The 16,374-nt window shown below is 57.6% G+C and overlaps 4 protein-coding genes across 4 annotated transcripts; all 4 read right to left on the bottom strand.

The window, feature by feature from the left end:
- Nucleotides 1-295: 295 nt before the first annotated feature.
- On the bottom strand, nt 296-763 carry LINJ_29_2560 (putative heat shock protein 20; the record flags this gene model as incomplete). Its single annotated transcript, XM_001466741.1, has 1 exon — nt 296-763. The coding sequence occupies one exon, from the start codon at nt 761-763 to the stop codon at nt 296-298; it is 468 nt and encodes a 155-aa protein (XP_001466778.1).
- A 5,368-nt stretch (nt 764-6,131) lies between these two features.
- LINJ_29_2550 (conserved hypothetical protein) lies at nt 6,132-8,306 on the bottom strand (the record flags this gene model as incomplete). The annotated part of the gene is made up of 1 exon (XM_001466740.1): nt 6,132-8,306. One exon carries the CDS (start codon nt 8,304-8,306, stop codon nt 6,132-6,134), a length of 2,175 nt encoding a protein of 724 aa, XP_001466777.1.
- A 1,388-nt stretch (nt 8,307-9,694) lies between these two features.
- Nucleotides 9,695-12,061, bottom strand: LINJ_29_2540 (hypothetical protein, unknown function; the record flags this gene model as incomplete). The annotated part of the gene is made up of 1 exon (XM_001466739.1): nt 9,695-12,061. One exon carries the CDS (start codon nt 12,059-12,061, stop codon nt 9,695-9,697), a length of 2,367 nt encoding a protein of 788 aa, XP_001466776.1.
- A 1,224-nt stretch (nt 12,062-13,285) lies between these two features.
- LINJ_29_2530 (conserved hypothetical protein) lies at nt 13,286-15,814 on the bottom strand (the record flags this gene model as incomplete). The annotated part of the gene is made up of 1 exon (XM_001466738.2): nt 13,286-15,814. The coding sequence occupies one exon, from the start codon at nt 15,812-15,814 to the stop codon at nt 13,286-13,288; it is 2,529 nt and encodes an 842-aa protein (XP_001466775.2).
- Nucleotides 15,815-16,374: the final 560 nt, after the last annotated feature.

Genomic DNA, 16,374 nt, shown 5'->3' with positions numbered 1-16,374 from the left:
CCAGCCGCCGCTGCAGGAATCCGAAGTACGGTCAAGGCACCCGTGCGCAGCTGGGCGAGCATCGCCTCCTATCGTCCCGTGAGCGCGGCTTTGGGCGATGTTGGGCTGGCGTCGAAGACCGGTGACCAAGTGTTCCATCGGAAGCCCGAAAAGATGTGGCAGATGCAACAGAGCCGTCGGAGGGCGTACGCGAGGCTTCGCATTCCGCGGCGTCAGCCGGTGCACCCGTCTGCGTCCCTCTTCATTTCCTCCTCCCGCTTCTGGTCGCTCATCATCTCACCGTATGGCAGCACCGTTAGTCGATGGTGACTGTGTTGGACGTTCCAGACCTCGAATTTCGCAGTTTTGGAATGGACACATTCAGCTGTTGATCGTTGAAGCTGGCCTTGATTTTGCTGCTGTCGACGGAAGTGGGGAGGTCGAAGCACCGTTCAAAGCGGCCGGCGCCGCGCTCCGCAACGAGCAGCTGGTGCTCGTCCTGCTTTAGGATGTGCTTGCGGTTGCCAGAGATGCAGATGATGCTCGAACTCTCCGTGTACACACGCAGGTCCTCCTTTCTCACTTCTGGCAGGTCAGCAACAAGTGTGTAGCCGTCGTCCTGCTCCGATATATCGACGGCTGGAATCCAAGACCCGCGCGAGCGCGATGAGAAGAAGGAGCTGAACATTTGACGCGGATGTAAACCAGGAAAATGAAGGAGAAAAGGGAAGAGGGCGTCGTCGCTGTTGATGAGCGAGTCCCTCTTGTTGCTCGGGCTCCACATCGGCAGCTCGACAAGAAACGGACGAATTGGGAGCGCCAAGCAAAAAAAAGGGAAATGCCGCTGAAAAAAGGAAACCACTAAAAGGGGAGAAAGGAAAGAGGAGGTCGGCGTAGACGACACAGTGAAGCAACGATGGCGCGCGAGAAGTTAGTAGAGAAGGTGAGGAGAAACGTTCAGAGACGTGCGTATTGGCGTGGGTAGAAGGGCTCTGGGGATGTCCTCTGGTTGTCGATTCGAGTATGTGGAATGCGTAGGTGAGGCGGTTGCCATCGTCGTCGCGTAAGCAGCCATAAGTGTGCGAGAGACCGAGAGTAGGGTGAAAAGAGAGCATGGCAGGGTGGATGCAGAAGGGAACAACGGAGAGCATGTTTGATAACGCAGAGATGTCGGAGAACACGACAGTGGAATTGCACTCCTGCTGACAAAGCAAGGACTCTCTTTCATGAAGAATCGCGCTTTCACGCTGCGTGCGTCTATGATCAGGAGGGAGAGACAGCGTTCTCCCTTCAGCTTCACCTGTGTTGAACCTTCACTGCCCTATGCTCTGTCCTTCGCAGCACAAAAAGGGTCTACTTACACGGCACGTCGAGGGAAGCGAGAGAGAGAGCGGCAGTGTGGGTTGACGCAAACGCAACGTCCGTCGCATAGGTTTTGATGGTTAGGGGGGGTTCAAGGGAGGAATGTCAATAAAGGGAGAACATGGAGAACACGAAGAGAAGAAGAACAAGCACCAGCCTTGGCAGCCCCAACATCCACGCGGACAAAGGCCCGTATACCAACAAGCAAAAATGCGAACCCAGAGACAGAAACTAGCATATCGAAATCAATGCGTATCGTGCATCCCACCGTTCAGATATACGCGTACGTGTGATGGTGGCGGGAGGTGCGTGCGCCACACCACGGTCCTCACCCCCTCCCCCAGCCCCTTCGGATCTTCCCCTAAGGAGCGCACGCACAGACGCACCTGTATGCTCACGTAACATTCACACATCCATAAAAGAGAGGAACAAAAAAAAAAAACATCACAACAAGCAAGAGAATCGAAAAAGAAATGGACGGCAGGCAAGGCAGCACAGCGACGCGAACGACAAGCGAAAAGGCTGTAAGCGAAGGGCGAAAGCGAGAAAAAAAAACAAGAAAGCGAAATGGAGAACAACACAAAGACAGAACGAGCAAACAAACCTCTCAGAGACCCACAGATCGCAGCAAACAAGCCAACCCCCGAGAGAGAGGGCAAGAGGAGCACCCACATGGACACAGGCAGTAGAGTCTCCTTGGAAAAGAAACCTCCTCTCCTAGAAAGCAGCAACCAGGATGTAAGACGATGAACCAGGTGTGCACGCGCTGCCAGCCACAGCTGGCGTGCTGCGCCACATCCAGTCACGGCATGCAGAGGTCAGCCGAGCAGGAGTGATGGGCGAAAGCGGCGCGAAGAGATCCATACCGATCGACGCCGAGGCGCACGCGTGCGCAAGCAGGCGGCACCTCCTCCATCCGACCGGGCCGGCCGATGAGGCACGGATGCCGGAAGCAGGACGAGAACACCCCCGAATGGCACCATCGAGCCCTCCAGGCTCCCATTTGGAGAGTCGCCACGCCATCCTATGGGGTGCCGCGGCTTGAGGCAGCTGAGAGGGAGAAAAGCATGGCATACAGGCAGGTTGTGCCGGGTTTCAGAGGGCCATGACCTGAGGCTGGCCCGCCCCCTCCTTGAACTCTCCCGGCATGCGCCTCGGCCACGCCCTTATTGTCCGCACGACGGGCGCCACCGCTCGCGCCCTCGAGCAGGAGCCCGGGCACGGACCGCGTGGATCAAGGCATGCAGCCCACGCGAGTCTCCGTGTGGCGTCGATGGCGCAGCACGTGTGCGAAGAAGGGACGAGGAAGGACGAGTAAGGACGAGAAGAGCCCGCAAGGCGCATGGCCCGATCCGTCGGCAGGGCGGTTCGCCCTGGCTGGCCAGGGTTTCGCTGTAGCACAGCACACGTAGGTGAGCTGCAGTCTTATGCGTATCTTCACCGGCTTGCGCGTTGTAGAGTGACGCCTTGAAAGCGAAACCAAAAGGGTAAAAAAATAAAAAGCTTCTCTCACAACACGAGACGGAAAACAAAGGAAGCGGATTTAAAAGTAGAGAGGTGCAGGGATGAGAGGCGCGCAGAGACCTCCACCACCACCACCACCACACACAACAAGAGAGAGACGGAAAAGGCCACCGTCTCAATCATCAACGAGCATGCAAAAACAAAATAGCATAGCACAATCACAGGCGCACGCATGCACAGCCATACAAAAAGGTCGGTGGTGGTAAAGGCAGGAAGTAGGAGGGAGATGAACACCACAGAGGTGCCACGTACACTCCAACACACAGCTCCCAGAAAAGGCAAGTAGTAGGAGTGGTAGCGAAAAAAAAAATAAAAGGGGGAGGAGGAGAACACTATACATGCTTTTGTGTCCGCGTCAGGATACACCCTTTGTCAACTGCACTGCTACACGTTATCTGTATCCCTCATCTGTTAGTGGAATAGATGCGCTGCTGTTGTTGCTGCTGTGTGAAACTGCTTTCTTTGTTCCTTTTTCGCACGAGTGTCTCTCACCCCCTCTCTTCCACTGTTGAGAAGTATCGTCTGCTTTATTTTTCCCAGCTCCTGGCATTACCGGCCGCGGCAGCCCCCTTCCCCCTCCTACAGCATCCTCAGATGAAAAAAAAAAGATCAACGCGCCTATACCTACTGGCTGGGAGGAAAGCGATACCCAAGAGAAAGGAGCGAACAGGAGGCAGTGGGGAGAAGGTAGAGATGAGGAGGCGACGGTCAGCACAAGCTGACGAGCAGATGCAGGGATCAGCACGGTGGAAGAGACCCATTCAGCCAACACGCGTGAGAAAAAAAGTGCGTCAGAGATCACAAACATACACACACCTAAAAGAAAAAAGGAGTTTTAGCATGGCCCCGGTGAAGAAACGAAGAAACCAAAAGAGGTGCGCGGGGTGGCAGTAGCGAGCTCTCTCCGCGAGAGAAATGTTCGTCAAAGGCCCGTCTTATGATGGCACCTTGAGAAAGATCCAGAGAAGGGAAAGACGTGTAGACCAAATAGAGGTGTACTACGCATCCGCGTGCCGCCATCTGTCTGGAGGAGGGTAGGGGAGAAAGTAGAGAGGGGAGAGAGGCAGACTCACATGTGCAGACAAACAAATACGCCTTACACGGAAACACCGACAGATGAGAATGATTGTGTGTGTGTGTGTTTCGTCTGTTGCCTTGTAGAGGAGCAGGTGCGCACAAAGCGGATCACACACGCACAGACTGAAGTTTTTTGTTGTTTTTCGAGACAGTGGGAGGGGACGGTGGTGCTGCTAGCAGATCGAAGGAAGAGAGGCCAGGAGCTGGCCATAGGCCAAGGAGACTCCATATCAACGGCAAAGAAGAAGGGGCGGAGGAAGAGGCGTTTTGGTTGATCCGATTTTGTCTCTCTTTTCGCTGGATCGACTGCCGTCTTTTTTTTTGTGTTTCAGGCACTTGACGCCACCGCATGCCTGATTCGGTCGTGTGTGTGTGTGTGTGTGTGTGTCCTGGAGAAACTTCCCTAGAGCTTACTGGAGGGGCGCATGCCTCAGCAAGCTCACAGGATCGACGAGTGCATGCCTAAAGTGGGGCGAATCAAGCAGAACAAACTATAGAACGACTAATCCGGCAAAAGGAACAAAAAGACAGCGCGGTGACACAACTTATGGAGACGGCAGCCGAGAGGCGGAACAAGAAGGCCGTGTGGGAAGAGCGCAGCAGCCAAAGGGAACGAGAGAGGAGGTTAAAGGCACGGAGGAGGCACTCCTGGCCACGGACCCTGCATCCAGATGAAGGGTTGGAGGACGAAGGAGTACACACCCTAATGATGCGCAAAACAGAAAAATGAAGCGGTATCAACGAAGCTGCGTGTACATTTCGACGACGTTCCGCACGTGTTTCGATGGCATTCGAGTGAGTACGCGCGCTCTCCTTTACACTGTCTTCTGTTGCAGTTGCTGTGGTGGTTTTCTCTTTTCCTTTGCCCCCGTGTCGCCCTCCAAAGACACCCACACGCACCTCCTCCTCCTCCCTCGCTCGCTCTTGCTTCGAGAAACGTTTTTCCGCCTTTTTGTTTGTGCGCATTGACCATTGCTGCACATCCAAGCACAGTTGTCCGTGCACGCCATTCTCTGCCATACCTCGCAGACTTCCCTTGAGAGAGAGTCTCCATGGCCAGTTGGCTTCAACAGCTCCAACGGCAAAGAGAAAGAGCGAAAAAAGAATGCCCTGAGAGAGGTGAAAACGAGAATCTAAAGCAATAAAAAATGTCAACGACCCAGAACATATGCGTGAACGCTAGACACATACCTCATGCATTATCTGCGGTGGATGTCGTAAAGAGAGATGGTGAGGTGAGAAATGAGAAGGGGGTTTGTAATGCACGCACGAGAAGGAAGAAGCACCGAAAGCACGCGAGCGCATAATAGCGGCTCGTTCTCCATCGCCGGGCATGCCCTCTCCCCAGGTACACGCCAAAAGGCGCAGGGAGGAAAGGGGAGGGGAGAACAGAGATAGAGGCGTCCAACACACCACGTCCGCAGCAACAAGATCAGCGGCTAAGCAAAAGGCACACGTAACGAAAAAAGAGAGAGCTGCGACGGCAGTGGGGGGGGGGGGCAGGGGAGATCAAGAGACGACATGGACAAGAGCCAACACATGGAAAGGGGAAGAGGAGAGAGTTGAGACAACCGTAGCACTCGCAAGATAGAAAAAGAGGAAAAAAGAGACGGGGGCAGAACCAGGGCACGCAGTTGACAGGAGAGAGTCACGTTGACAGGTGTCTGGCACCCACCCATGCTGGCCTACCTTTAAGAGGTCACGAAAACACGCACAGAGAGAGAGACGCACACGCACGGAAAAAAAAAGTGAAAAGGGTTCCAGCACGAAAAAGAGAGCGAAGCGAAATGAAGCAGGTAATAAGAAAGCAGAGAAACAGAGAAACCTCGTGGTGGGAGTGGAGGGAGAGAGGGGAGGGAGAGACTCTTAACAACAACAGAGCTTATATTTACACAAAGACAGAAGAGAGGTGCACGAAACTAGAAAAACCGTAGCACGAAGAAAAATGAAAAGATGTTCCAAAAATAGAGCACAAGAAAACTTTACATGATGCAAAAGCGGGCTCTCCTCCTCCCCCCGTCATTGCTTCCTCTACTGGGCCTGCGACTCTCTTGTGCTCTCTCGCTCTTCTTGCACCACGCACGCCTCCCCCTTTGCTCTGTCTCTTCCCTCTCCACCCTCTCATCTACGGATCTCTTCCCTGTTGTTTTCCTTCGACGCATCACACCCGTGAAGGGGCGCCTTTCGGCTTATCGATCACAGACGTCCTCTACCGACTCGGCCTTCTGCGCCTCCTCCGTTTTGCGCCGCCAGTACTCCTTGTTGTCAATACACATATTTACCGCAAAGGTCATAAATGGCAGTAGCACCGAGATCGCCTCCACCATAGGCTGCACAATATACATTATAAACGACACCTGTCCCTTTGGGAACTCCTCCGCCTCCTTCGTCCGGTCCATGAAGGGCGAGATGGAGAGATTCAGCTTCTTTTCTGCGTCGCCTTGGAGGTAAAACTCCTTCGAGATGTTCTTGGCCCACTCGGCGTAGATATGGTTGGGCCGCGCGCAGTTCGAAATATCGGCCATCTTGATCGACATGGAGAGAGCGAGCCGCACGTCTTCCTTCTTCGAGTGCCAGTCGCTCGTCTCCGACATGCGCACCTGGAAGTTCTTGAAGATGCGCGCATGGTTGCCCATGTCCGTCGCCAGAACCATCTCCAGTATGGTTTCCCGCACGAGCAGCCGCTGCTCGTCCGACAACGTGGCGAAGATGTTGTAGCGTGGGTTGCGCAGCAGCTCAAAAGTGCAGGCAAGGTGATGGTTCTCCAGGATAGACCTGTCGTTGTAGAGAGTGGCGAGGTAGGCGCCAGTGCGGGAGTGGAAGTTGTTGTTGAGGCCCGGGTGGTCGAAGTCGTGCACGGCGCCGGCGATGATGCCGGCGAAGATCTCTTCTTTGCTCAAGCAGCACTTCTCGCTAAGCCCGGCCACCATCATAATGTAGTAGTTGATTTGCGTCACATCCGCGCCGTGCATGGCGTTGTGGTACGGGTTCGGGTGGTAGGCGCTCTGCACAGCTACGAGGAAGCGGCGCAGTACGGCGTCGTCCAGGTTGAAGTAGCGCACCAGGTCCAGCTTGTAGATGAGGAGGTACGTCGTGTAGAAGAGGGCGTTGCCGTCGGTGATGATCTCCAGCTGAATGGTGTCGTAGTCCCAGCGGTCGATTCCCTTGAAGATCTCGAACGCCTCTGCAATAACCTGGCCGTTGCCGTTCGCCTCCATCTGCTTCCGAATCTCGGGCCGCTGCAGCACACCTGAGATGTCACTCAGCTTCATGCCCGGGCTTAACGGAAACGCGCAGCGGATGCAGAACGAGAGCACCTCGTCCGGGTCCTCCTCATGTGGGATGTGCTCAGGAGACCACAAGGTGTGCTGAAAGCTCTGTGCACCTCCCTCGTCGTAGAGCTGGTCGAGTGGGTGCTTTGTGATCATCTGCGCCTCGCGGGCCTTGAGACGTCGCTCGAGGCTGCGCACCTCGCGACCAGCCACCATGGCGCGGTGGGAGTGCAGCGCCGACTCCTCTCGCAGTGGGCGCACCGTGGGCAGCAGCTTGCCTACGTAGGTGGTGTGCTGCTTCGTCGCAGCGGTGTGCACCGTCAACTCACACTCCAGCTTCTCCGCGCACGCCTCCCGCACGCTCGAGCCGCTGTTCGCACGATTGTACTGCAACGCACGTGTCAACGGGTGCACCACAAAGCGGAAAACCTCCCGCGCGTTCGGTGAGGACCCATCCGACACCATATCCATCGGAACCACAAACGGGTACGTTTGGGAGGGGTCTTTGCTATTGAAGATGGTAAAGTTGGCGTCCTTTCGAGTCGGGTCGAGTGAGGTAACCGTTGCCTTGGACTTGATCACGGCTGTAGCTAGGGACTTGAAGAAGGGAGCCCACGAGAAGCATACGCCAGCGGCCTGCTTTGCTTGCCCCAGCTCCTCATCCGTGTAGCTGCGCGCGTACACAGAGCCGGTGCTCTTCTCATGGTACGACACCACCGTGCTTTCCGTCTCAGGGTCACAAAAGAGAAACAGCGTACCTAGCAGCGCCGCCTTCGCACGGTTGTTCATGGCCAAGGCGCCGTACTCCTTGACGTACTTGTCCTTGCCCAGCAACTTTGGGGCATTGCCGGAGGTAGTCGTGTTCACCCACCCTGTCTGTGTCGATGGGGAGTGTGGGGGTACGACCACAGGGGGCGGTCGTGGTGCAGCCTGCGCCGGCAGTCGCGCAGCTGCTGTAAACGCCTCGGCGCGGTCAGCGCTGGAAGAAATGTCGACCTTTTTCTTGCAGGCTGAATGCATCTGCATCTCGTTGGAGGATGGCGGCGTCGGCGTCAGCGCCGCCGTGGGCTGCTTCGTATTTCCGCTGCCCATACTCAATGCACAGCAAGACACCAACGCAAGACAATGAAAGCACGACAAGGTTGGTGAGCGCAAAGACAAACACAAACGCACGCGCGGGGAAAGCAAAGAAACAAGCTAAGACCACAAAGAGGAAGAGACACCGAAAGGCTCCTCCTCTCGCTACCCCGCACCGCTCCTTCGTCACTCTTCTCCCCGTGTATGGGTGAAGAAGTACCTGCCTCGTCGGCGTTTATGCTGCGGAGCGGGTGCGTGTGCGTATACGTCTACGTCTAAGCCTCGGTCTCTCTACCCGGCTGTCAGAGCGCGCGAGCGAACAGGGAAGTGGAAAAAGAGGAAGCAGGCAAGCAACAGAACATGGCCGTAACCCTCTGCACCGGTGGGAAGGAGTGGCGAGAGGTGGTGCAAGCACCCACACGCGCGCAGAAGGGGGACGGCGGCGTGGGGTCAGGGCCCAAAGGGCACGAGGAGGGGATTATATCACAGGGCACAGAGAGAGAGCCGCTGATGCAGGAAAAACGTGGAGATGTGCTTCGCCCTCCGTCTCCGTGGTTTTGATCTCTTCTTGTGCCGTGCAAGTGAATGAAAAGCTGGATGGGCGGAAGGCAATAGCGTATTCTCGCACCTTCGGCGTATGGGCGTGTATGTCACTGGTGAGGAGATGCTGAGGCGCAGTGAAGGGGGCAAGATACAAAATGGAAAAGACGATGATGGTGGAGGTGATTGTCTCGATCGCGACGCGCGCGCTCAAACGCAGCACACGGCAGCGAGAAAACATCAAACGTGTACGTTCGCTTGCCGTGCATTGAGGCGAAAGTGAAGAGGTGCAGAGGCATTTGGGGGGGGGGGGCAACAACGAGAAAGCGTGTGTGCGGCGCACGACGGCAAGCGAACCGTTCAGTCGTGTTGAGAAGTAAGGAGGGGCATGTATTCCCGGCTGTGGCCGTGTTACGAGAAGGCGACTTTCTCTTTCCCCTCACCCTGCCCTTTTCGTTGATTTGTTCCTCTTGCTCGACTGCCGCTGTTGTGGCAGGGATGGCACTGTCACCGTTTTGTGTCTGTGTGAAGGTATTAGTCTCCGTGTGTGTGTGTGTGTGTTTGTGTGTCCGTGCATTTTTTTTGTCCGTGCGCGCGCGTTGAGATGGTCGATGCAGAGCGAAAAAGGAAAACGAGTACGCCAGCACACAAGGCTGTGAGGCACGGTGTGGCGTTGCCTCGTTTTCCTTGATTTCGTTACGGTACAAATGAAGTGACGGCAGATACAAACACGTCTTTTCTGAAGGACGGCACAGAGCGACCGACAAGATGGGAAAGAGCACACAGAGGCACGCACATGCAAGGGAAGGAAAGCCTCTTTGAGCGCCAAGGGTACTGTCTTCCTCAACGCCCCTGCCTCGACATCAGTGAGCCCAGCGTGACTTTGGAGACAGTGCCTTCACCGTTGGCTTTGCCAACGTATATGGCTTCTTGATACTCACAGCATGGCGCGTCCCCGGCAAGACCTCCAGTTGGCACGCGAAGTCCGCGTCCCGAAGCACCTCCGGCTTGGCACTGTTCGGTTTTCTGTGCGTGATCTTGCGAAGTTTTTTCTTGTCGCTGGAAGGCGGCGTCGGAATGGCGTGCACATCCTCCATTGCGGAGGCTGAGGCAGCGTCAACAGTGCCGTTTTCTGCTACGGCTACCGCCTGCGGTGTCGCAGTGGCCACCTTGTCTGACGGCAAAGCAGAAACTGATACCGAGGAGGGAGAAGGATGGATGTGTGCAGATTCCACCTGCGCTGGCTGAGGTGGAGCTTCCAGGCGCGAGGGTCCTGGTGCTACTGGTGCCGAGCATGGAGCAGGGGTCTGTCTTTTGGAGGTCTCCAACGTGATAGGTCTCTGTGGAGCTGGAGTGACTGCAGTGGCAGCAGGCGCAGGAGGCACTCGCTTGGTTGTTTGAACCACCCCTTTCGGGGCACTTACTTCGACCGGCACCGACGGCAGCAGCGGCGGCGCTCGCTTGATGGCCTGCACCGCGACAGGAGCCGGCATGGCGCGTGCCGGCGTCTCCGGGGGGGTGGTATCTGCCATTTTTGGCTTCTCCTTCTCCAGTGCGGGCGTCGTTGTCGTTTCAGTCGGCACAGTCGGTATTGCAGTACGTCGCCGCACCGCCTCAACCGGTTCCGGCGCGGGGGCTGCGGGGCTCTCCTGCTTCGCTGCGCGGGACGCCGACTGGCCGGCAGCCTCGGCATCCTGCTCTTCCGACGGAGGCACGTACCGGCGAGTACGCACCACGATCGGGGGCTTCGAGCCAGTAATCTTCGCTGGGGCCGACTGCACCTGCATCAGTCCATCGCCATTCGCGGCAGGAGCCGCGGGAAGAGGCTGGTGCGGTATCACCCCCACCTGCTCAACCATAACCTCGTGCAGTGCCGCCGCGCTGGAGAGGGTGGGTTGTGACGGCACCGTGTACGTCTGCTGCGGGAGTGCAGTCCCGCATTCGGCGCACGAGCTAGGTGGCAGGAAGCAGGAGGCCTTTGACGATGGGCGTCGCTCCGCGTAGCTGGCCACCGCCTCCCACGAAGCGCTCGGCACGCGACTATTGCGACGTCCGCCGGCGTGGGGTGACGGCAGCGGCAGTCCAGTAGAAGTGGGTGTGCCAGGTGAGACCGATATAACAGTGGTGCCGCCATAGTAACGCTTCTGCGGGATGTGCAGGTTGGGCTCTACCGGTGCGCACGGGTCGCGGTGAGACGACGCACTCCGGTTCTTTGGCCGTGAAAGGCACTGCAGGTACAGGTCGTGCTGCGGCGGCGTAAGAACGCGCGCATACAATGAGTGAGAACGAAGCCGCCGCTCTGGTAGTGGCACCGCCTCCTCACAACGGGCGGCGACCGGCTTCTTCGGTACGGCTAGGCGGTCGAAAGTTTTGCTGCTGTCTCTGCGTGGCGCGGCCGCCGTCGAGGAAGTGAGAGACGCCGGTGTACCGCCGTCGGCCGTCGAAGAAGTCCGAGACGGTGGCGCACCGCCGTCGACCGCGGATGCAGCGGGGCATTTCTTCGGTGCCGCGAGCTTCTCGTAGCACGCCTTCTGTGAGGCTGGCAGGGCAACATTGGCCACCGCAGTGTGGTGGTTGCTCTCCGGACGAGAAGGCGGAGGTCGACTTCCCGTCGGCTGGGTCTGCTCTAGGCTGGGAGTAATCGGGCTCGGTCGGGTGCGCGGTGACTTGCGGCAGTGCTGTTGCGCTCGCCCTTTTTCTTGCTCCTCCTCCTCTGTAAAGTTCAGCAGGCGGCCGTAGTTCGGCTCCGCGGGCCTGATCACAGAGCCCTGCGCACCTCTCGGCCGCGCGAGGCGCTCGATATGCCGCTTATCGACACTGGAGGTGCAATGCGTGAGCGGCGTACGTGGATCATGGGGGCTGCCGCCGTCAGCCCGACTTGCACTGCTCCGACGAGTGCCGTGATGTGAATCGTGGTAGGAAGTGTGCGTGCCGGAGTGGTTCGCCGGCTGCGTTGAGTGGCTGCTTTTCCGCAGCTCCATCCACGTTGCCTCCTTCCCGGTTTCGTTAGAAGGTTTCTCCTCCGCATCAGAGGAGAGCAGAAGGGAAACTGAGTCCGACTCCGTGGCGTATTGTACTGCCTGCGGAAGCGGCAATACCGCCGTGCCGTCGTCGTCGAGGGGAAGACGCGCTATGGGGCGGGAGTCGTGATACGGCGCATCGTCGTCCACCAAGAGAGACGCGGCCGCCGCCTGCGACGCAAGCTTCGAGGAAGAGAAATGGGTTGGCATGGTCTCAGGAAGCGCTGAAGCTCGCACTGATCTTGGCCCTTACTACCACCACGAAAAAGGGCAAGGTGAAACCTAACACGGACGAGAGGAGGCAAGCGACAGACACACAGGCGGTGCTATCTCTGTGCCTGCACGAGAGTCACTTTCTCCCTCTTCCTCGATCTAATGCCGGTCGGTTGACTGAGGTCGCCGCGCTGACAAAACAAAAAAAAGAGGGGAGAAGGCCCGGCACGCGCGCGAGCACAGAAGGAGAGGAAAAAAGAGAACGTAGAAAAAAATCAGAGAAGTCAAGGCAAAAGATGAATGGGAGGGGGGGGGGCACGGCGACTTCCCGGAGAATTTCAGTCCTCTATGCCGACCTGCGCAACTCAGGAGTGTGGGCGGCTATTTGTGGGTACGTGTGGGTGGGTTTCTGCCGTCAGGGGGAGAGAGGAGGAAGGTGGAGGGGTGCTCCTTCGCCGAAAAGCCGTGAGGCTATATGCGTGTGCGTGTGTGTGGCCTCCACAGTACGGGGTAGACGCTCACGAATCGATGCCTGGTGAGAGGATATAAAAATATGGTGAATGAAAGCAGACGATGGACAGCGTGAAATCCACCTCAAGAATCACAGGGCGACGCAAGCGATCTAATCGGCTGCTCTGACAAGAGTGCATAAATGGAGACATGCACACACACGAGCATGTAAAGTTGAAGACACGGAGAAAGAGAGAGTGGCAGCGGGAGTATTGAGAGATGAGCTACCGTTGAACGAAAGACATTGAGGTGCGTTAGCGTTTCTGCCAGTTCCTTTTCTTCGCACATGTGTGAGCTCACGTGGCTTCGCTTTCGTGCTCCATGTATGGTTTCACAACTCATGCACGTGCCAGGATATGGAGACCGGGAAAGGGGTGTGCCTCACGTAGCTGATACAATCAGCTAAAGTGATGACTACCATAACGGCGAAAAAAAAAGGAGCTGCGGGTGCGTTTGCAGCTGATATTCCTCGTTCGTGCGCTTCGCCGTAGCAGAACCAAGAGAAGACGACGAAGCCATACTCACAGTGGCAGCGAACACATGAACTGTGTGTCGCGGTTCACTGGAAATAGAGGACTACGTGCGTCTGTGCACTTAAGAGCCCGGGCCCTGGCAACCGCGAAGGGAATATGAGAAACTGAGAGAAATCTAACCACCGGGCGAAGGATTATTGCCGCAATGGGCACGAGGTGCCCGTGTGTGTGTGTGTGTCTAAGAACGAGAAGACCGTGAGAAAGAAGAGTGTGGTGCGTCCACGCGCATGACGTGTTCGCCTCCCTTCCAGCATCGCCAGCCGCCGTCGCTGGAAGCCTCTTCCGCAGAGGCAAACATATGGGCAATGGCTACCTCCTGAGACGCGGGCACAGCCGGCCGCAAACTGCGAATGGGAGAGGGTCTTCGGCTAAGCATGCTAGAGCTGCGCACGCGGTGATCCAGCCCCATTTGCTTGCTGACGGGAGGCGGCGCCGATGAGGAAGATGGGCGATCGCGTCCATCGACAGAGACGCTTTGGCGCTCCAAAGCCTCCTGCGCCCTCTGCCGCATCGCGCGCGCGAGTTTCTGCCTGGCAAGGTACTCCTCCACGCCCCAGGGAGTGCCATCGCCACCGTAGACGCTGTAAGACAGCGGCGAGGAGGAGGGCGCCGCCGTGCGAGCGCCGCTTCTCACGCGCGTCGCCATCGTCTGCTCTGCCGCCGCCCGCTCCGCTTGCCACTGCCGCATCGTTTCGAGATGCCGCTCTCGCTGCTGCTGCCACTCGCCGCTCCGCCGCGCCACGGCGCTGGGGCCCCGCTGACCGCTCGCGCTCGCGAAGGCGCCCGTCAAAGACGACGAATGTGCGTTGATCTGCGGCTGAAACGTGCACTCCCGTTGCTCGTGCTCCACCTGCTCCTTGCGCAGCGCCTCCAGCCGCCTCTGTCGCCGGCGCTCATACGCATCCAGAGAGGCGACCACAGAGCTGGGAAGGGCACCTAACGTCGAGGAAGGGGTGTTCAACACAGCACCGTGCTGCTGGTGCGCAGACGGCGTACGCAGCAAGCAGGAACGAGTCTGGCTACGTGCAGCAATAGATGGAGACGGAGACACACCAGACGCGTCTGTGAAGCTGGTGGGATCGACATAGGAGGAAAGAGAATGAACAGCGCTGGGCCGACACAGCCGCTCCATTGCCGTCTCTGGCAGCCGCTGCGCAATCGCCGCACTAACAGGGTTGATGGAGGGCTGAAAGGAGTCCCTTGGCACCCAGTTCTGACGCGATAAAATGCGGGAACCCTCCAGAGTTCGTGTGTGCGCGACTGTGTCACCTTCACGTTGATATCGTGGCGCCGTGACAGCGCCTAGCGGAGTGACGAGCGGCTGAAACGGTGTGTGGGCCTCGCGCCACGCCACCTCGCGCTGCAAGCGGCGAAGCGCAACTTCGTAGCTTTCCGCATGCAGGCGATCGCCAACACTGCCGACGCGCCGCATGCGTGCGGCGTGCCGAGTGATGGAAGGGACTGCGTGCGACCGAGCCTCCCGCTCCGCCTCCGCTGCCTGCCACTGAGCCAATCGACGGCGATGTTCACTGATAAGGAGGGCGTCCGGCACGGGTACCCCATCCAGACCCTCTCTCGCCTTCCTCAGGGCAGCGAGCTTCGCAGAGCGTGGGTTGATGGACGGCACATCCTGAAGCTCCTCCAGCACCTCTGCACCCGAACTCTGGCACATTTGCGCAAGCTCTGCCAAACGTCTCGCCCGCCACGCAGCCCGATCGGGTGGTGGCTCCTTGTAACGGGATTTGGTCGCCAGAGCGTGGGCTGAGATGTGAGGATGAAAGGGGGCGATGACCGCCAGGTCCTCAGCCTCGCGCTCCGCCCGCACCTGCCCAGCCTTCTCCTCAAGCTCGTGTTTTTCCTTGGCCCTCTGAAGCAGTCTGTCCTCGATGCGTTGACCCTTGGGGGGAAGGCGGCGTGCGGAGCGTGGCGCCTCTACGGGTAGAGGAGCCGGCGAGACGGCGACGCGTGGAGCAGGCCGCACCTCACGCATCTCTCGCTCGATTGCCTCCTGCTGAAGCCGCTCTCGATGCTCCTGCATTAGTCGACCCTTCTGTAGGAGAGCCTCGTAGATGGGAAGCGTGCGCACGGTGGAGGCTTGGGCATTGCGCTGAGGGGAGTGCGAGCTGTGCAGCGAGCGCTCGGTTGCCATGCCGCTGCCTGCTCGCTCTCTTGCGGACATGAAACCCATTCGAAATGGCGCGTCCCCTTGTGACTCACTCTGGAGGCAATGTGGCATGGGTGCCGAGAGGAGCGCGTTGATGCGCTCTTGAAAAAGGCGACGAGAGGTGAGGGCGGCGGCCCCGCTGGNGGTGCCGCCGATTGCCTGTGCCTCCACGGAGCACGCCATGGTGACGGGAAGATAAACCAGTGTGCTGTGCTGTCTACCTGCCTGTGCACGTACGGATGTGTCATCCACAGCGTAGGCCGAGGCCCCTTCCGCCTCAGTGGCATATGTAGCACGAGAAGCAACGACGTTAACGAGGCAGCGTGTGAAGAGTGCGAATTTGAAAAAAAAAGTAAGGGAAAGGAAAAGCGGTCCCGAGAAAGACGAGGAGGCAGACAGCGATGGCTGCTTCGTTAACTTCGATGCACCAAACACATACAAGGCACCAGCTTGATGAGACGACCTATGTCGCGCTGAAAGCCAGCGACAACACATGCGAGTGTACGCACACGCCAATGTGCGTCTCTGTCGGTGTCGGTGCATGCCTTATCCCCACTGGAAGTGCACACGCTTTCGTTATTGGACTCACCGGTCTCGTGAACTCTGCGACGCTTTTCTTTCTTTGAAGATCAGTGCCGCAGTTGCGGTCAATCAAAATGTTTCCGGAGTCAGCGGTGGCGCAAGATGGGCATCCTTTATCAGGGCAGCATCTCCCTTTTCGGCAGTCCTTGTTCTTTTCTGTCTCTGCTTCAGCCACTCCACACAAGGCGACCCTCCCCTCTCCCACACCTCTGTCCCATTTTTATCTCGCTTCGTCCGACACTTCGTGCTGCGTACTCCTTTCCACTCAGAAAAAAAAAACAATACGACGTGCACCGTAAAGCATCAGCATCAGCAGCAGGACGAAAGTGAGAGAGACGGCAGGAGGCTTAAGAAGAGAGACACAGTAAGTACAGTTGCAGATGAATGCACATATGCACACAAACGAGAAAGAGAGGCCCACAACGATACATTCGTTTGCTTTTGCTTGTTCCGCAACGTGTCCACCATTCTCTGCCATAGAACATGAATCCAAACTCCGCTCTACCCACCGGGCCTGCCGC

Source organism: Leishmania infantum, chromosome 29, assembly GCF_000002875.2.
Source record: "Leishmania infantum JPCM5 genome chromosome 29".
NCBI classification, from domain to species: Eukaryota; Euglenozoa; class Kinetoplastea; order Trypanosomatida; family Trypanosomatidae; genus Leishmania; species Leishmania infantum.
The sequence above is the reverse complement of the archived record's forward strand: the minus strand, read 5'-3'. Positions and strand labels throughout refer to the sequence as shown.